General features: G+C 34.5%; 1 protein-coding gene across 1 annotated transcript in view; it reads right to left on the reverse strand.

Annotated features, from left to right (window-relative positions):
- Positions 1-15,415, reverse strand: part of LOC5571601 — a 50,127-nt gene extending 34,712 nt beyond the window's left edge. The window contains exon 1 of the mRNA XM_021841615.1: positions 14,974-15,415. Within this exon, the coding sequence (XP_021697307.1) occupies positions 14,974-14,989 (16 nt within the window). The 5' untranslated portion in view covers positions 14,990-15,415. The remainder of the gene's footprint in view (positions 1-14,973) is intronic.
- Between the last annotated feature and the right edge of the window lie 7,087 nt (positions 15,416-22,502).

Below are 22,502 nucleotides of genomic sequence, written 5' to 3' on the forward strand. Positions count from 1 at the left end.
TAAAATTGTCTTCAAAGTATCTTTCTTACTTATTCTGATTGCATTGAATCGTGATGCAAAATTGTAAAGGCTCCAAAGAAACCTTCAGAGAATATAACTGGTTCAAATTCTTTAAGAATTTCGCCTCAGATTTCCCGAGGAAAAGCTTCAGGAATAATTATAGTGACTTTATTTAGAATACTTTCAGGGTCTTCTACAGAGTTTCAAGGATGTTTTGAAGAATTTCTCTAGAATTTAATGCAGGAAATCTTTGAGAACTCCTAAGCTACTACCTCCAGTAATTTCCTTAGGCATAATGATTTTGTTTCCCCAAATTAGCCTAGAATGCCTTCCAGATATATTTCACAAATCCTTCAACCGTATTATCTTCAAAAAACCCTGCTAGAAATCCTCTGCCTGTTTATGTGGATTCCTTCAAGAATTTATCCACGTTTTCTCCCAGTAAACCTAAATTTCATGAAGGGTTCTTCGATCAAAAATGTTTTTCAGGAATTTTTCCATAATTTAATCCAAATATTTTCTGCAGTTTGAACAAATATCTTCAAAAGTTTATTTACATTTTCACACCAGTTTATGCTACAGCAACGTTTTCGAGAAATCTTTTTAGCAAATTCTGCGGAATACTAACCCGAGATTCGATTGATTTTTGTTTTTCGATTATCTTAGCAAATTTTCTAGGAAATCTTCTATACAAATCTTTAGAATCCAGGGGTTATTTCGGAGATACTTGGACATTAAGAGTGATTTTTAAACATACTCAAGTTTTATTAAAGGATTTTCTTCTTACCTAATGGATTTATTTTTCAGATAAGTTTACTTGGCATTTATTGTCTGTTTCATTTGCAACAAAACACGCCGCCAACTTTTGAATAGACTGAAAAAATCGTCGCCAGCAAACAAATCAGAGGAGGTGAATTGCCTTTGTGTTGAAGGCTGGTAAAACGTCAAATGCCAGATAATAAAAGCATAACTGTCCTATATTGATTTTCAAACCAACACCTCTTTTTCTCGCAACATTCATATTTTTATATATACTTTACTATACATATAAAAATTACCACACTTTGTTTGGAAAAGTTGTGGAAAAATATGAAGTTGGTGTAGTCCCATATTAAAAAAAGGCATAACAGTCTCTATACGAACTTTCAACCTCAATAATAACTGCGAAACTTAATATATTGTCAAGTTTACATTTTGTGCTGATCAATGGAAGCAAAATTAGTAATCTGTGCATTGGTGCTAAATGAATATAGCACGCGAAAATTTTCAGGAAAATTTTAAAGATTTGTATGAGATGGAAAACTTCAAACTTTGGGCGTTATTTTCTCAATGCCTACTTTTTCCATATGGGACAGTTGTGCCTATATGGGCAGTTGAAATCCTGAAAGACAATTCTAAAGAAAATCCTTAAAAAATTCTGAAGATGTTATCGTATTTTCGAAGACGTTTCGACCGGGAATCTCGGCGGATGTATAAAATGAATGGATGTATAACTGTACGACTTTCTTGAAATACATATAATTGTTGGAGGAATTAAGATGGTTTCTGGAGCAATCGTTGAAGTAATTCCATGAACTAACACATAAAGTAATATTTTTTGTAATGTCGCGAGAAATTCTAAAAAAAGTCTTAGATCTTAGATAAATGTCTGTTCTGATGCTATGAAGAATCATGCTCTTATGTCCTGGCTCTCATTAGGTTTCGTTTTGTTTTCTTGGTTCCTGTTGGGTCTCTTTTCGGCCTTTTTAGTTTTTTTTAATTTAATTAAGATTAAAAATGCTTTTTGTTCTTACCGGGATGGTGGCGACCCGACTAGAGGCTTGTAACAAAAATATATTAAAATTTTATCAGAATATGATATGCATATCATATACGTTGAACAATCTGTCAAAAGTAATGCACATGGATGGATCGACGGCTGTGTCATTCCATGTGCATTATTGTAAATTCATGTTACTGCTTGCAACGTTCTTTGAGAGAAATCGTTTTGTGTACATTTTTTAGGATTTTACTAGCAATGTTGGATTCAATCGGTGTGTTTGTAGGATTTATCATTGAATGATACATTATAAATGGCTTTACATGATTGAAGCTAAAAATACGTGATGTGTAAATTCAAGATTTTTTTCTGTGTGTATCATTATGCAATGGATCATTAAAATAACCAAAACGGCCGCTATGGAAAGCATAGATAGCGCCACCGTAGCCTTGTGTGTTTGACAGAACAGCAATGCTGTCACAATTTTAAATCACACATACAGTGGCGCCTTTGTTTTGATGCGGTGAACACTGACAAAAACTACATTCAATGATCCATTTAAATTAGTTGCTTTTATAATACACTTTAATCGATGCATGAAAATAAACTGTTGCATGACGAATTGGTATGATGTAAAACAGCCTAGTATTAGATGAGAAAATGTAAAATAGTAGTTTACGGAACAAGTTGCAGAAAGCTGATTTTTACAGCACGAGTCGTCGCTTGCCGAGTAGGATAATTATGACGAGTGCTGTAAAAATCGAGTTCTGCAACAAGTTGCGTACAACATTTTTTGCATTTTTTGTATCAGGAATTATATCGGAATGCATTCACCATTATTTTACAATTTCTGAGAAATTGTTGTGTTATGATTCATTACGCAATCCAAAACAGTTGCGTAATGAGAAAGCGTTGCGTAATGAATCATTACAGCACTGGTTTCAGTTAGGTAATGACAATTCCCGCGCAGCATACTTCAGTGCAGGAAAGTAGGCCGTTTTATGACAGATTGGCGTGATGAAAAACAGCCTATTACGATGAGAAATTGCAAAACCTATTTTACAATGTCATGATTTTTGCAGTTCATGTTACGTAACACGATTATAATGTGGCTGTTTGCAAAATTATGATTCAAAGAACTAGTAATTATAAAACAAGAACAACAACAAAAAATTAACAAAGGATTAGGTGACAAGAAATTAACAAAGAAATACGGCAAGTAGAAATATATTGGGGGTATTCACTTGAAGTTGCATAAACTAAGATAACAGTCAAGAAATATTTCAAATGAAATATTCCTATTCTGTCTTTAGGGGATGAAAAGTGAGAAACAATAATCTAGTAACCTACTCAACAAAAATGTTACGCTACTCAAAAGTTACTCACAATGTTCACAATGTCGTCGAGAGATCGTCACCAAGGAACAACAATCTGCTCTCTTACCTTACTTATATTAAATGGTTTGATCTGTCTGTCGTTTTGATTGCTTTGAACATTTTGATTGTTGAGACCGTGTCTGGATCTTGGTTCGGATAGTTTTTCGCGATCATAAAACTGATCCCAGTGTTTTGCAATGGAATAAAAATCATATGGTCTTAAAAATAGTCAAATCTAATGCCTTCACTGCCTGAAGCCTAATTTAATGAGAAATGATAAGAATCGATACGCGTTTGGTTTAGACACACTACCGTTTTGACTCGTATTCCGAACACTTAAGGCCAACAGTTACTTCAAATGCATCTGATTGGCATAAACTGGTCGATATTAGTGTAAATTTTAATTTCTTTGCAAAGTCTTACTGTTAGCTGTTGGCAGTACCAATAATAATGTTGATTTAATTAGTTTTAATATTGTTTCCACGTAAAAGTATGGAACAACATTTTGATTCAAATGCCGAACACTTTGTTTATTCTGTCTCATATTCCGAACACCTTGATTCAAATTCCGAACAGCACGAATGAGCTTGTTCTACTGGTCTCAAACTAGAGAATCATCACTACTCCCGAGGTATAAAATAGATTGGAAGACGTTAAAATTGAATTGCAATTGATTGCCATTCCCTTGTTATTTCGTGACATATTTCAGCGAAACATTTCCACCAAATCTCCATACAAAAACCGAGTGTCCGGAATATGAGTCTGTTCGGAATTTGAGACAAAACGGTACATTATGTCTACAAATGGTAACTTCTCGTTGAAATAAAATCTTATTTGAATAGGACTAACAGTGCCCGGAGAGAGCAGTACTTCTGACTCGTTCTACCACCTTCATCAGCATAAATTATTATTATTATTTATCTTTATTAGGGAGATTTTCAGCCCTTGGATACATAAATAACATACCTCCAATCGTTTCTTACAAGCTCTCTCAAATCAACGGTCAATCGTTTTCCTGTTGTGTCTGATCATTGGACTTTCATGCAAAATCAATGTTTGTTTTTTTAATCGATTTTGTTCAAAAGTTTTTCGTTCAACTCGTTTCGAAAATTAATGTTATGTATGTTTACAAATAACAAATTTGATGATCGTTTTTATAGCAATCGACGCATTCTTGGATTGATCGAAGTGGAATCTCCACACATTGAAATATTTCATACACAGTTTATACAAATTTGTGAAATATTTAAGATACACAGTTTATCACGATATACGCGAGAATTTACGCCGATAAGCGACTGATTAAATTGGAGTTATCATTCAATGTAAAATGTACAAAAAGCATAAGACTTCCATGGCGTGCTATGTCGATAAAAAAACGAAGCTGAAATCGATATACGGTAATCCTGGGTATCACTGATCATTTTTTTTTAATTTTTCCTGAATATTTCGTTTGAAAATGCAAATGTTGCAAACTTTATATTTTTAAAACAAGTTCTGCCACCCATAGCTCGTGACCATATATTGTGTTTTATTTTGTGAAAGATTTGGGCATGTTTAAAAAAATGTTTTAAGTGATTGTTTGACAGCTGATTAGCTGATATGGGGTAACATTGATCACCTATGTAAAGAACGTTCGGTAATATTGAAAATGTCGTTACTTACTTAAATCATGGCCCCCGAAGCCGAATATGAAGGCCAAACGCTTACAAGTCATTTACTTATTGAGCTATTTTAAAATTAAAAACACCTCGAACCACGGAATACGCCTAAAGGTAGGCAATTTCCGAATGGAATTTTATGTTCTTAACAGTAATTAGTTAATGTTGCCTTATTCAGCATAATTATGAAAGTTTTGACAACGGAATCGTTTTCGGCGATGCCATTTTTAGTAAGAACCGCATTTTCCTTGCTCATAACGTTTGCATAATGTATGTGAGACATGATTCTTCGGTAGTGCCATCCATAATGATAAAACAAATTCAACAAGTTAACAAATTTAAGCGTAATGTAAACGCAATTTTCAAAAATGTTCACTTTCTTTAGCTCATGAATATAAGATAAAGAAGCACCATTCATGATTTGGAAATGTTCCATCAATAAATGATAAAACGAACGTTTTACGAGATGAGTCATTCCGATTAATGTTACCCCGCTGATTAATGATACCCCGGATTACGGCACCGTTTTGATTCATATTATGGACACTTAAGGCGTTAGTGAGGTATAACTCAGCATAGAGCACACAAAATAAATAATTTTGTATGATTTTTCAGCGTTATCGAGCGTCGGAAACTCTTAGCGGAATTTGAAGCTGTCCGTAATATGATTCAAAACGGTAACGATATAAGATAAAATTTAGCAAAGATTACATTGAGAAATAATTTCATTTTATTTTGTTCCTGTTTTTCAAATTTTGACGCGTTTCATGGCTGCATGGACTTTTAAGAGGGCAATGGACATGGGCGTAGCCAGTTTTTTTTATCAGGGGCTCCCCCCTTCCTTATATTGGTAATATCGTTTTTTTCACTCTTCTGGCTACGCCGATGCGTGCATGACATTAAACATCATCATTAACTTTAATGTAAACGTGGTAAAACATGACCATTACATTTTTTCGACAAATTTAAAATAGGCTGACAAAATCGGGGGCTGATAAAATCGGGGGCTGACAAAACTGGGTCAGTACTGCATTAAAAAATATAGTCATCTCTCTATAACTAAATTTTAAAGGGACCATCGAGTTAGGAAGGTGTCGAGTATTAGAACATAAAATTAGTGCAGCGGCATTTCAAGGAACCATCGAGGTCGCTAGCCATGGAGTTCAAATTTCACTATGTTATTTCTCTAACTCGATATCGAGATATAAAAAATCGAGCTAGGTTGAGTTAACTGTGAAATGGATGAAAACGTATAGTTGAAGAATAGAGAATTATCAAAACAAAGAGGAAACTCAAGAGGTACATCCCGAGCAAAGTTGAGTAACAAAACGATAACAAGATGAGTTATCCGATAACAAGCATTTGATAATTTAATTTGTTTACATTTTGGTTGAATAATGAACGTGATAACAAAAGTTTATACTAAATATCATATAAATATCTCGTTGAGTTATCGTTTGAAACAGGTTGATAATAAGTTTGGTTATACAGCCAATTTCCCTCATTTATAACTCATAATGTTATCGATTAGTTATAAAGATCGAATTACGATAACAAAAATTTGACAACTGCCGAAAGCTAAGCATTACATATACTTTGCAATTGGATTAAATGGACAAATTGATGTGAAGTTTTGCGAAAAGTTACACGTCTTCTCAGTGAGAATCGAACTCATGACTCCCTGATCTCTAATCCAATTGCAAAGTATATGTAATGCTTAGCTTTCGGTAGTTGTTAAACTTCCACTCGGCTGGTTAGCCGTAAACCACGATTCATAATATTAAAAACAAGTAAAAATTTGACGTCATTCACCCGTCGGTGGTTCGTTGATAACAAGAGGCTTCTTATTTATAACAAAAAATATCAAAATGGATTCATGATGTACACTCCCGTGCATAAGTTTGGGTTCACCCCCTCAAAAACATGCAAAAGTGTTCAGTCCATATCTCTGTGATTACACTTCCAATTGAAACTCTCTAAGCCGCATTCGTAAGGCAAAGAGTTATTCTTACTTCGTATGTATTTTTCCAAAAACATTCTTTGAGCTTTGTATACTAAATTTTTACATAAAGTTGTGACATTTTTCAAAAAACACACTGAAAAATCATATCTAATTTCCTTAACATTGGATCGACCAAAATTTTCAATCAAAGTGTCATTAGAATCGTAATCTTATATTCTTTAAAGAGACCCCGCGAAATTTTGGCGGAAAAATCTGGAAAGTATTCAAAATCAATGAAACAGTCAGTTAAGTCATCGTGCAAAAGTTTGGGTTGACCCCTCAGTATGGTGTATCGTGCAAAAGTTTGGGTACACCTGAACTTACTTAAATCTGTGAAAGCTCAAACCAATCATGTACGCGCTATTATTTGCGCTCAAAAAAGCTTTGAACTATTACAATCGGTTGAAAAATGGCAGAGATATTGACAAAAATGATGTTCGCGCGGCTCAGGTGAACCCAAACTTTTGCACGATTTGCATCATACTGAGGGGTGAACCCAAACTTTTGCACGATGACTTGACTGTCTGTTTTATTGATTTTGAATACTTTCCAGATTTTTTAACCAAAATTACGTGGGGTCTCTTCAAAGAATATAAGATTACGATTCTAATGACACTTTGATTTTAATTTTTGGTCTATCCAATGCTGAGGAAATTTAATATGATTTTTGAGCGTGTTTTTTGAAAAATGTAACAACTTTAAGTAAAAAATTAGTATATAAAATTCAAAAAATGTTTATGGAAAAATACATACGAAGTAAGAATAACTCTTTGCCTTTCGAATGCGGCTTAAAGAGTTTCAATTGGACGTGTAATCACAGAGATATGGACGGAACACTTTTGAATGTTTTTAAGGGGGTGAACCCAAACTTATGCACGGGAGTGTATATCTTGTTCACAATGTTATGCGATTGGTATTTGACTTTGCTCGGGATACGTGTATGTTATATGTTTTATGTACTTTTTTTCCTTCTTCTTGCCTGCTTCTCAGCTTAGTATTCAATGGTGGTATGAATAAAATGTAGTAAAGTTGAGTTTACTACATTCTCGGTAGCATGTAGCATGTAGCATTATGTGGCACACGAGTGGAACATCTATGTGTCATTTTACTTCACTACTCATTTTGAATAAAAGTAGCATTTACTACATAGCTACTAGTAGTTAGCTTCAGAGGTTGCTACTCATGCTTCGAGATTGTTGAATGCAATGGAATAATTAAAATGTGAGTTTAAATCATGGAAAAATAATGTCAGCTCTGATATTTCGAAAGATGTTTTGAGATTTCCGTAAAAAATCTGAGATTTCAAAAAGAGTTTTGAGATTCCGGTAATATTACCGTAGGAATTTTGAATTTTCGCGTGAATTTAGGCAAATAAGGTACATATAAAGTGATACTGAACTTAACGTGAGAATTGTGACATCCAAGATTTGCGGATTTCCTTTTGAATTCCAGAATTTCTGACAAAATTCTGGGATACCGATAAACATAACTATGTAAGCCTTTTTGGAATTCTATTGGTAATATTCAAAAACCGGTATTTGATTCGGTTATTGATTTTTTGAAATTATTTTGGTATCCTTGAGAAGGTATTTCTGAGATTTTCGGATTTTACTTCAGAATTTCAGTACTGGAATCCAAAAAGTCTAGTAATTTCATGATTTTATGTTGCTGTACTATCAAGTTCTCTTCGTAGAATACATAGGTGGGCTTCGCGGCCGTGCGGTTAGTGTTACCAAGCTTTTAGTCGCATCGAGTCAGTAGTGTAGGTTCAATTCTCGCTTCAGTCCGGAAAACTTTTCGTCAGAAATGTATTACGACTGTGCCACTGGCCGATATCTAGTGTGGTGCTTCCTACAAATGACATAACCGCCCACTGGACGCATTAACGTGTAAGTGCCTTAAAAAATAGGATACAGATTTCCAGCTAAAATTTCAAAATTCTCCGAAAAATCTTTGTTGTCAAATCATTACAAAACTAACATGCACATAAAGAGAATGCATGTTTTTTTGCAAATTTATACTTCAAGTCGTATAAAATTATAAAACCTACATGAATTTGTGTCCACGTTCGATTACGCGTTGTATAGCGGGAATGTAGTAATATTCATATTTTCACATGATTTGTCTTGGGAAAAAATGACAAATATGGCATCCCCTTCATATGCAAGATTTTATTGATTTTTAACGTCTTAGTGGATTTACTTAATCCTAGTATACTCCAATTCTATTTTCGATCTCTATATTATTTTTCGTTATCCTAAAACGTTCTAAACAAGTTTTGAGCAATGATTTATTTTTATTCGCGTGTTTTTGAATTTCGGGTTTTGATTTTTATAAATTTTATTATTGAACATCGCTATTCTATATCTCGATATCTTTCCTTATGTCGATGATTGCTTCGGTCCCTTCATTATGCATACGATTTCACTCTCCATATCTCGATATCCTTCTTATCTCGATGTGTTTCTGTTGATTTTTTGTTCCCAATTTTCTCTCCATAAGTCGTTATCAAAAGTAATGTTCATTATCAAAAGTAAGACCCGATTCAAGTGATTTAGAACAATTTGGAATCTCAAAATAAAGTTTGTTTGTTTATTATTTTCCTAGTAACGGAGTGATTTTCAATCTTGTGTTCATTAAATAAATGTTCTTCGTCTCGATCTCTCCCTATCTCGATGGTCCTTTCGATATCGAGATGTGGAGAGGCGACTGTACAAAATTCTTAAGTGTACCCCGTCTAAAGGCGGGGTTGGATATTAGATGGTTAATGTGCAGCATCAGTCACTGCTACCCGTATGTAGTAAAAGCTCATGTTCGAAAGCGGTACGTAGGGAGCCGGACCCAATTCTTGGCAGTTTTGATTCACTTCGGCAGTGGGGTTTTTTGAAAGCTACAAAGCTCATATTTGGCCACAATATGCGTCTTAGTAATGTGCTCCTTATTGCCAACTTTCAGATAATTCGGCCGAGAAAAACCCCTCATGCCAAAGTGAATCATGGAAGTGCCCAAGTGGTTCTGTTCCCTACTGCATGTTCGATAGGCTTTTTATTAATACCGAAAGTGTAGTAAACTTTGTGGATCCTGATTTTCAGTAGATGCTAGATGTAGTAAAGTTCAACTCTTTTTACTCATACCACCCATTAACAGGGAGCTTTCCTGGCCAAAGTTGCCATTTTCGCATTTATATATCGTGTGAGAAGTACAATGATACTCTATGCCCAGGAAAGTTAAGGAAGTTTCCCCTCACGAAGAGATCTTTGACCAACCAGAAATCGAACCCAGACACTTTCAGTAAACTCTTGCCCAACTCCTTGACACACATCTAACATTGTTCTCCCAGTGCAATTTGCGAACTAATCTTTGAGCACGATGAACCTCTGCGTTTAGGCTCAATCCAGCCGAAACCGAAGAAAATCCGTCTCAGAGAGTGAGTGCACTGCATAGATCCTATATGGAACTACCGCGAGACCCACCTGTGGCACGCAATCACGCACCGCAAATGCAAATGCCTGGTGGTGAGCGAAGCGCGAAGCATTTCAATACCTAATTTCCAAACATGTTCATTTCTTTCTCTCGCACTTTGCTGGAACCGCGTGGTCAGCTCGGTAGTCTTTAGCGGGTAGGACGGACAAGGCCAGGTGCGATCGCATGTGCTAGTAGAGATAGATACTTTCACCAACAAGCGGGCAACTCAGGCGACAACGACATTACGTGTGTGGACGATATCGAAGACGCTTCTGCGTGATGCGGTGGTCTATTTGGTGGATTTTGTTGTAAATAGTTTCTGTACTGCATTACCGTAAAACGGAGTAACATTGATCAGCGGGGTAAAATTGATAGGAATGATCCTCCTCGTAAACACTTTGAATCAACATTTATTAAAACAACATTTTCTATACAATAATGGTGTCTATATATCTTAAATTCTTGCCAATATACATATTCTGCTTATGAAAATTAGTGATTTTACGAAAATTGAGTTCCGTTCACGCGATTTTTTATTTTTTTCTAAACGATTTCAATGATTATGGATGGCCATCAAAGATTCATATCTCGCATGAGTTGTACACATAATACTAGCAAGCGAAAAAAATTCAATTTAGCAAGGTTAACGAACAATCAACATGCAGAAACTCCTTAAGCAATTGTCTCCATTTATAGATAACAAAAAAACTCAAAAAGTCAATGACGTTTAAAAGCTTGGCCTTTATATTCGCCTTCAGGGGTCATGATTGAAGTAAGTAACAAAATTTTCAATATAATCGAATATTGTTTACATGGGTGTTCAATAGAGTTGTTCGAAATATCTTCTTTGCTCTACACCGCTCTTTCGATTATATATCAAATTCTGAGTGTTCTCCCAAAATTTGAGCTCATTTGAAAGAAAACTGAGACTGCACAAGTCCTTCAAAATTTTTATGGGAATTACTATGAGAAAAGCAAGCAATCGGTTATTGTGTTTGCTCATGTATTTTTGATGGTTAAAACTACGCTGATAATGTTAGATACATTCGGTAGCTACAATTTTGTCGAAAACCGTATTTAAATCTGTTGACTCAGTAATTAGTTATCGATTTTTGCATGAGTTGAAAATCTTTGTCTGTAATAATTGAGCTCCTCTGCTATAATGATAGAGCTGCACCGATGCAAGTCCTTTAACTTGAGCAGTCTTAATTTTCATCCAAATGAGCTCAAATTTTTGGAGGCTGCTCAGAATTTGGTCTAGATTCAAATAAGCTGTTTGGAGCAAAAGCGACTGTTCAACGTTATGTTATGTTATACCCCATTTTTTAAACATGTTTAAATTTTTCTGAAAACAAAATATAATATATAGTCACAAACTTTCAATATTTTCATTTTTAATTAATTTTAGAATAAGCATGTAGAAATCTGATCAATATTGCCTTGGACTACGGCACTTCCTACACTGTGCTATTCAATTTTAAACAGCGTTATGAAAATATCAAATTCTCATATCTCATGCTTGAGATTTTTCACGCTTAAATTGTACATAGCTCAAGCAACTCAACAGCCAAAACATTATGCATGAGTATACTCTGAGACGAGACTCGTGAAGACGGTCTTCTTTTTCTGTGATTGCTGAGTTTTTTGTATTTCACCTTGTGTTTACCGTTTTGACTCATTTTCCGAATACTTAAGGCCAACAGGGACTTCAAATGCATCTGATTGGCATAAATTAGCTGATATTTGTGAAAATTTTAATATTTTCGCAAAGTCTAACTGTTGGCTGTTGGGTGTACCGATAATAATGTTGATTTAATTAGTTTTAGTATTGTTTTTTACGTAAAAATATGGAACAACATTTTGATTCAAATGCCGAACACTGTAAATTCTGTCTCATATTCCGAACACCTTGATTCAAATTCCGAACAGCACGAATCAATCGTATTCAGATAAATAATTTCGCAAATAAATTTATCTGAGCTTGTTCTACTGGTCTCAAACTAGAGAATCATCACTACTCCTGTGGTATAAATTATATTGGAGACGTTAAAATTGAATTGCAATTGACTACCATTTCCTTGTCCTTTGGTGACATATTTCAGCGAAACATTTCAACCAAATCGCCATACAAAAACTGAGTGTTCGGAATATGAGTCTGTTCGGAATTTGAGACAGAACGGTACATCAATCATGCGCAAGCCGTTCAAACCGTCACATGAACATCTCAGCAAAAACTTATTGCGTTTGCATCAGGCCGATGCATAAATAGCTTTTAGAGTGAAATTTTATGCCAACAAACGTAGCATACACTAAAAATAACTATAGTCTTGTGTTTAGTTTTATCAGTATCTTTGGAAAAACTGCTAAAGTTCTTCACCTTCAGCTACTTCTAATAGTTCACTGCATCGTACTCAAAAAATGCCTAGGGGACCATGAACCAAAAAAAGGTTGGGAACCTCTGCTGTAGTGTACATAGCAAAAAATATATCGACTGACGTCATTTCGGTCCGATGTGAAGAGATGGTTTTGTATAGACGAATTCCATGTCAACTCGGTCAGTCACAAAACTTGACCGTCTAAATACAATTTGCAGTAAATATTTCACATATTTTCGGTATGGTAAAATTAGTGTTTTCCATAGATAAATCGATCTGTTTGACTCAAGAATAACTTTTGAAAATGGCTTCTGAGTTTTTGCACGCAATGTATTTAAAAAATTCTACTTCCGAAACTATTGATTATAGAGAAAAATGTTCTGCGGATAAGTTGTATCGAACCTTTTGGACTACACGAAAAAAATGTACACTGAAAATATATTTTGTTTATTATCATGAAGAAATCAAAGACAACATTTAAATTTTCGATTACGCAAAAACCCCATTTTGAATTTTTCTACCATAGATTCTTGATAGAAAACAGATATAATGGACAAAGTTTCATGATGGAGAACTTTTTATGAAAAAAGTTTTCTAAGAACAATTTAAGATCAATTTTCAAAATATTGTTGTTTTTTGTCATTTTTTTTTAATTTTTGATACAATAAGATTCTTAAAATAATTTTAAACCACAATTTTTAATAATCAACTCTCTTGAAGTAGCCATTTTAGAGCCATTTCAAGTTCAACGTTAAAATGTTATCATTTTATTTAGAGTATAGGCCATATTTCTCTACTGACTGTTTTTTCTTGTTCGAGAATGGCCATGAACAAATGAAAATGACCAAATGCATTATTTAATAATCAAATAACTTGATGTTAAAATAATTTGAAAATCGTTACTGTTAGAGAGTTGATTATAATTATGAACAATTTAGAAGAACGCAAAAAAAAGCCTGTGTTGGTAGCAAAACTCAAAGCTTTGAGGCAACCCTTCTCCAGTAGAGAAGCTAGGTAGAATACAGGACGCTTCGATGCTTACTGACTTTAAAATGGCTTGCTCAATTTTCACCACCAATAAAATTTCAATCTTGTCGCTCCCTTGCGACGCCTATTCGCCTATTCATTTCCATCATTTGCTTCTATAGACTCCCTTTACCATGACCGCTACAGCCATAAAACAAAAATATAAAATATGATCATAAATCTTCGAGCTGTTTACTGGAATACCTAAAGATAAACGAGAAACCGAATTTCGAGTACCGTTTTGTCTCAAATTCCGAACAGACCCATATTCCGAACACTCGGTTTTTGTATGGCGATTTGGTTGAAATGTTTCGCTGAAATATGTCACCAAATAACAAGAAAATGGCAGTCAATTGCAATTCAATTTCAACGTTTCCAATATAATTTTTAACCCCTGTTTCGTACCGGCGTAACAGTAAAGGATTCTTTAAATCTTCTCGAGGACTGATCATTAGGTTGACGAGATTGTTCATGGACGAGAACTATGTTCAATTTCGAGGAAACTTCTACAAGCAAATGAAATAAGCCCCCATGGGAAACCCTCTCTCCCCGTTTTTGTGCGAGCTATTCATGACGAATCTTAAGGAAAATTTAGAAAACAAGGAATATTACCAGATAAAATTTATCCATTTAATGGTGGAGATACGTCGACGACATTTTCAGCGTTATCAAGCGGAAGGATCTACCCAGGATTCTGGATATAATCAACAGCGTACACAAGGATATCCAGTTCACCCACAGGGAGTAAAAGGAGGGAAAACTACCGTTTTTGGACCTACCTGTCATCAGGGAAGAAAGTTCATCGTTCATCTTCAAAATCTATAGGAAGCCTTCAAACACCCATCGAATCATTCCAACATAACCCCCTACACATCGAATCATTCCAACATAAGATGGTCTACAGAACCCCTCACCAAAGACGGAAAGACTAAGGAACTGGAATATATTTTCGCGACGGCAATGATCAACAGATACAAAGAAAGGACGATAAGAGACATCATCGACAAAAAGGAAAGACAATGCTACAATAAAGAGAATCCTCTGTCTCCCAGTTGTGATAGTTTTCATCCTGGTTCATTCATTTGCATAGAAATAGAGGGAGCTACTAGCTAGACACTAGATTAATTCAATGATCGTATTCTAAATTTAATGATCTAATTTTTCGTTCATCATTCCTAACAAAGGCATTTGCTGCATTAGATTAGGCAAAAAACCAGTTTGGAAAGCATGTTTTTACTCTCACAAATTTGAACGTAGTTGCTACAAAAAGACCCGCCAGCATAACTATAAACAATCCAAATTTACTCACCTGGTGACATCGGCATTTCACTTTGAAACTGACTCAGTATCGTCAGATCGCTAGAAATGAACACATTTCTTCGGTGTCGTCACTGTCCTACCTTTATTTCACTTTGTACGTTTGGCCTTCGTTTGCACACGACATTATGAATGCATAAACGAGAGTTCCTTCTACATGTGTTGATCGACTATGACCCAATTTCGGAACTGATTATTCATACTTTCTCTACAGTTGCAATCATTATCATGTACTGACGTAAATTCCGTATTATTATCCTCCCAAATTCACTGATTGTAATATGTTGCCCGGTCAGCGGGTAAGCCGAGCATAATTTCTCATTAAAGGTGACAACACGGGACGTTTCAATTCCAAATTAGTCGCGGCTTCTTCGAGTTCGAAGCGATCAGCTACCGCACTGCCATGCTCTTACTAACCGATATTTGTTTTTTACTTCCTTCTTCGTTACATTGTACATTTTAATCTGTGTCGAAAAGTCTCTGTCGGCATCCACTCTGAATGCACTATGGGTCAGGTGACAACATTTTGCGATAAAATTCTCACCAATTTCCGCATAATGGACGAAAATTAACCTTAAAGTATACGTGCAAAAGTCATGTTTGGAATGACTTCTGTTTTTTTCTGTTTCTGTTCATGATTAACCACTGCGACCAGTTTTCTTTGATCCTTTGTGGTATACTCGTGTTCTTTGTTTAGTGCATGTCGTTCTACTCCAATACTATTGATAAATAATAAAGTAGGCGTTTTTTATACAATTATCATTCTTTCCCATATTGCAAAGAGCCTCTTTAGAAAAAGTTACCGCTATTTATACCTTTTGAAGTAAATAATTTGTCACCATTAAACATTCAAAACCGTACCTCCTCATTCTGGTTCGGCTACTAAGCAAATTGAATGATGCTGATTTTGTCCATGTATCGGTGCCCTAGCGTATCAAACTTTTGCTTCTACTTATAAGGTCCAAAGTCGTTTTATTTTTTACTGTGAACAGGTTTCATGGCATCAGACATTCTGGTTTCTTGCCTCAGATGCTGATAGATTCGTTTTATCACTTTGACCTCCTCATCATCTAGAACAAATTGTTGAGTCTTAGTCCGTGTTACTCTCTTAACAGCTACAACAAGAGTACAATATGGAAAGCACCTAGAAAAGATGATCTACCTGCGTTACGGGTAGAATGGAATGACTTATATACATTTTAAATTTTAGGGAAAAAGTTGATTGTGACATTTCTCATCGCCATTCACATATACTTCGTCTTATATCCGTCATTAATTTCAAAATATTCTGATTTTACAGTATGATTTTCTCTAAATACACTAGAATGCATAAAAATCTGGTCAATTCGAAATGTTTCGGTAACTATTTATTAAAAAACATTTATCAATACGTTATCGAAAAAAAAATCGGGGAAACAATGTGGATGGAAAAAAGGTGAAGCATTTCTTAATTATATGTATCATACCTGATAGGTTCTTCCTGATACAAAAAAATGTGTTGCTTCTGCAAAAGGACCAAGATCAACGAGTAGAAAAGAAAAAAAAAACGATCTACACCCTCCCTGTTTCGCATCAATACCAAGTGGGGATTTTTTTTTATTATCGTACAAATTGGACCGAAGGGTCTCAGATTTTCATGAAACTTTTTCCACAGGCAGGGCTCATGGATATATGAATAAAAAAAAATTGAGAAAAATTCAGGGTCGCCGGAAAACTCAGGTGGAAATTTTTTGTTTTCCCTTGACACTACTTACTTTGAAAAATCATAACTCAAGAACGAAGCATCGTAGAAACAAAGTTTTTATATGAAAATTTAAGCAAACTTTATCAAAAATCCAAAAAAAAATATGAACTGGAAAAAGTTTTCCACAAAATTTTCCACCGTTGGGAAAATTAGTAAAAAAAAGCTGGAAAAAACTATGCCCGAACTCGTGGAAAATTTTCAAAAAAATATTTTCGAGAAGGTAATTTTATAAGCTTTAATCACTGAAATTTTTGGAATGCACTTTTTTTTTCGTTTTTGAGTTATGGACAATTTTGTGAAAAATGACCAGATGTGCCATATAACACTTTTCTTTGAAAAATCATAACTCAAGAACGAAACATTGTAGAAACAAGTTTTTATATCAATTGAATTGAATTGAATTACTTTTTATTGAAGGGATTTTCTGCCGTAGGACCGAAGGGTCTCAGATTTTCATGAATCTTTTTCCACAGGCAGGGCTCATGGATATATGAATAAAAAAAAATTGAGAAAAATTCAGGGTCGCCGGAAAACTCAGGTGGAAATTTTTTGTTTTCCCTTGACACTACTTACTTTGAAAAATCATAACTCAAGAACGAAGCATCGTAGAAACAAAGTTTTTATATGAAAATTTAAGCAAATTTAAGCAGAAATCCAAAAAAAATATGAACTGGCAAAAGTTTTCCACAAAATTTTCCACCGTTGGGAAAATTCATAAAGAAAAGCTGGAAAATCTATGCCCGAACTCGCGGAAATTTTTTAATAAAATATTTTTAAGAAAGAAACTTTATAAACTTCAATTCTGGTAACTTTTAGGATGTACTTTTCTTTAGTTCCTGATCTATGGTCAATTTTGTAAAAAATGCAAAGATTTGCCATACATGCCTTTTCGTTTAAAAATCATGACTCAAGACTCATCATGACTTGTCGAACCGGATTCAAATTATCTAAAAAATATGAAATTTTTGAAATGGAATCAGTTTCCCAGGACATTTTTCACTGTTTATGAAAACAAATAATGAAAACCCGATTAGCTATTCCAGCTTTCAAACAAAGTATATTTGAAAAGAGCAATCAATAAGATCCAATCCTACAATATTTTTCAATACGCTCATTTTTCGTTCCTAAAACATGATCAAATATTGCTAGGATGAGCTGTTTGAACCATATATTTACAAATTTATAAGTTCATGAACAAAATTTCTTAAGAACGAAACTACATAGAAACAAAGTTTTCTTCAATCAGAATGTAGGCAATTTTTTCCTGTTAGGTAACTACAAAATTGACAGTTAAATAAATGGGTAGACAATATGACAAATAGATATTTACCAATTCAAGTTTAAAGCGTTGAAATGGCTTGAGAATCATAAGTTTACCAAAAACTAACAAAGAGTAGTGAGAAAGTGCAAGTGTTGTCTATCAGCTGTATATTCCTCGTTATTATTTTTTGTAAAGTGAAAAAAGTTTTCCCGAAGCTGTTGAAATGGACAAAGTTCAATATTACGAATACAATTCTTTATGCTGTAACCCCTTCGGATTGGACGGCCACAAATCAGTAAGGACAAATCTACGATCGATCAGCCAAGGCCTCATCAGTAAGCTTCATTCGAATGGAGTTCGGTGGATTACGGAAAAGATGAAAGTTTGCGTGAAGTGCTCCATTACCGGTGACCAGAAGACTCTCATAACGGATCTTCCAGAAGCAATGGCGTTTGAGGAACAAGTTTCACCACTATCTTCGTTGGCGTCACCATAGGAAACTCCTTCCTCGGGTGAGTCAGTTGGTTCTATAAATAATGTACAAAAAATACAAGAGCTTGCTAAATTCTTGGAAATTTCTTTTCAAGTAAAATCTTCACGTTTGGATGCTTCTAGTAGTAACTTTCGCAATGCTTCTATGGACGAAATGTTCAATCAAATTTTGAGTAAAATAAAGACTTGGTTTCCACCTAATATTGTCGATATTACAGAGGATTTTAATTCCGTTTTATTAAATTTGAACTCAGCTGTTACAAAAGCCGAACCTGACAAGCAAATTGAACTTCTAAAATTATTTCCTAGAAATTCGTCATATGCCAAAGTTAAAGCTCATTTTGACGTGTCTCAACACGTTATAACTGAATCAAAAAAATACAATTTAGGGATTCAACCACTTTCAAAAGTAGGACGACCCTCGCATGGCTCAGATATCCAAGACATAGTTTCAAATTTTTACCTATGGGATGATATCAGTCGGCCATTTCCTGGCTTGAAAGATACCATATCTATTTAGTTACCCAATGGAGTGCGCCAAAATGTTCAAAAACGCCTTTTGCTTGACCTTTTGGATACTTTATATAAACAATATTTGGAAACCTGTAAGAGTGAACAGGAATCTGTCTCATTCACATCGTTCTGGAAACCTTAACCAAAACAATGTGTTTATACAAAGGATTCATCGGCCATGAATGTTTGTGTTTGCATGATACATGAGAATATGAGATTCATGGTTGATGCATTGAAAAAAACTAATTGCTTTGAAGTTCATAATACAGAAAAAAAACTTAACACCTTTTTGACTAGTCAAATGATATGTCCAGATAGTACAGATGATTGTTACTTGAGGTCCTGTGAGGATTGTAAATTAAAGAAATTAGATTTTGTTGCCATTCGCTTAGATGAAAACAACGTTGAAGAAGTTAAGTATTGTTTTTGGATTATTTTTCCTCGTTGTGAAATTATCAACAAAGAGGAAAAAAAGTTTTATAGAAAACTTGAAAAATCTCACAGAGAAGTTTCTTGTGCATCAATTCAAAGTAGATAAACAAAATAAATTTATAAGAGCTAAAAAGGAATCACTAGTTGAAAACAAAGAAATAATGTGCCAGATGGATTTCGCGGAAAATTATTCGTGCGTGATACAAGATTCCATTCAAAGCCATTACTTTGTACAACCTCAAGTAACAATACATCCATTTGTAATTTATTACAAAGACAAATCTTCGATGTTATGCTTTTTTATGTCAGCAATTACAACAAAATTTAAGACTTTAAATTTTGTTGTAATTGCTGACATAAAAAAGCATAACACGACATCAGTTTATGCTTTTCAAACAAAACTAATTTCAATATTGAAAAATAAATTTCCTGAGCTTGAAAAAATCATTTATCTTTCTGATGCTTGCGGAGAGCAGTAATTTCAAAAATGTATGCAACCATGAAAATGATTTTAAAATTAGAGCAGAATGGCACTTTTTCCCAACCTCACATGGAAAAGGTCCATGTGATGGTATCGGTGGCAATATTAAGCGAATGGCTAGAGATGCTAGTATTAGAAAGTCAGCGGAAATTAATAACGCCAAACAATTTTTTGACTAGGCTGTGTCGCAAAAGGTGAAAGACCAATTTAAAAAAGATTGGGAATTCATCTATGCAACTGAAAATGACTATTCAGAGGCTGAAAAATTACTTCAGGAGAGATTTTCTAACCTTGTTCCAATTCCTGGAACAAAAAATATCATTCATTTATTCCAAAAGACGAACGAAGAATTTTTGCGAGTGAATTCTCAGATGCACATGAAAACCAAGAAAATACAGCATGCTTTGTTCTCAATACTACAAAGAAACGAAAATCTTCTGGTGGTAGCAACCGAAGGCAATCTTCCCGGTTGAAAAAATAGATAGTTTTTAGATAAAATTTAAGTTATGTACTGAATAATTGAATAAATAAAATTAAAGAAAAATATAAAAAGAATCTTATTTGTTCCATAGAAAAGAAATACTCCCTTGGAATGGAAAAGAAACAGTTTTTTCAGCTTTGCTTTACGGTGTAATGTTTCATGAAAAATATAATCCAATCCAACTTATACTTCATTAAAACCAATCCCATATCGTTTCTTTCAGATCTTTTAGAAAATAACTCAAAAACGAAAAAAAAGTGCATTCCAAAAATTTCAGTGATTAATGTATAGCTTATAAAATTACCTTCTCGAAAATATTTTTCTGAAAATTTTCCCCGTATTCGGGCATAGTTTTTCTGGCTTTTCTTTACAAATTTTCCCAACGGTGGAAAATTTTGTGGAAAACTTTTTCCAGTTCATATTTTTTTTTGGATTTTTGATAAAATTTGCTTAAATTTTCATATAAAAACTTTGTTTCTACGATGCTTCGTTCTTGAGTTATGATTTTTCAAAGTAAGTAGTGTCAAGGGAAAACAAAAAATTTCCACCTGAGTTTTCCGGAAAAATAGGCGACCCTGAATTTTTCTCAATTTTTTTTTTATTCATATATCCATGAGCCCTGCCTGTGGAAAAAGTTTCATGAAAATCTGAGACCCTTCGGCCCAATTTGTACGATAATAAAAAAAAATACCTAGGAGCATTGTGCGAGAAAAATTAAAGTGTTTCAAATATCGCATTAGATTTTGAGAACGTGTACAGAAAAGCCAACAAGCAACAACACGGCGCGTGAAGAAGAAGTGATGCGGTAGTGAGTGGTATTTCACAACACAAATTACAGCAGAAAATATGATTTTGCTATAAAAATCTGATGAATTGTGAATAACACATTATGGAATGCTTTCAGTTGAGGAACCACCCCTCTACAATAAGGTTAGTAACTTCAAATAATCATTTTTTTATTATCGCTCTCGAAATCACTGAGAAGTGTAGAAGGAGGGAGCGGAAAGTGAAGAGGGAAGTAAGGTGCCATATTAGAGGCCATTTTGGTGCTCAAGCAAATATGTCCTTAATTACAGTAGAGTATGTTTCCTTTGAGAGATACGCGTATCTCTATCTCTCTGTAAGGCCGTCTTCAGTGTCGTGTACTACACTCGACTTGTCTAGTCTAGTCTCTTGTGGAACTAAATAGTATAGTGCTAAATTCGATTTCCACTAAAGAGATGGAAGATTTATGAGCCTATGCATGCTATAAAACGTTTGACTTTTACTGTGCGCCCTGTTTTCAAAATGCCTGTAAGAGAGAGCGAGACAGCACCAACACACGGCGCACAGTAAAAGTCATGAAAACAAAAGACTTTATGGCACGTACAGAGGCTCATTATCAAAATATTGGACGTAGTTCACGTTATAACTGAATGCCGCATGTAAGTGTTCGAACAACACAAAAACATGTTGAAGATGTATTGAAGAGAAAACGATCCGTCATGGTAATCAACGCCATAAACGAAACTTGAATAGCAGTTTTTTGCTCAGACCTGATATATATTCGACGAAAATGTGTTCACTGTCTTTCGGTTGGAGAAGGGAATACAGTGAAAACATTTTCATGTTAACTTTTCATGATTTTGAACGAAAAAACTGCTTTTGAAAATTATCAAATTGACGACGGATCCAGCCACCTTAAGCTTACCTTTATCACAGACAAACAGACGTAACACTGAAGAAATTTCCATCGACCACTCATCTAACGATCATCTCAAATTCGTTATGTTACAAATCTCAGAACCAGAGGCGCGCGCATCGTTTTTCTTCGCATTTGACGTTTCACACTACCACCATCTGCCGGTCTTGTTGCACGAAACACCTTTTCGTGCAACATGCTCACCAGATGATGGTGGTGTAAACTGGGCGATGGATTTTGAATAAATTTGTTCTAAGAGTTACGTCTGTTTGTCTGTGCCTTTACCTTACCTTTTAATACATTTTTGAATTATACATTTGAAATTCAACCAAGTAATCATTATGTTTGTATTAAGCATTCAAAACATGTGATATCCTAGCACAACTTCTGTAAATTTGAAATAATTTCGTCGAGAAAATCAGAAATTACCGTAACT

This window comes from Aedes aegypti, chromosome 2, assembly GCF_002204515.2.
Source record: "Aedes aegypti strain LVP_AGWG chromosome 2, AaegL5.0 Primary Assembly, whole genome shotgun sequence".
Lineage (NCBI taxonomy): Eukaryota > Metazoa > Arthropoda > Insecta > Diptera > Culicidae > Aedes > Aedes aegypti.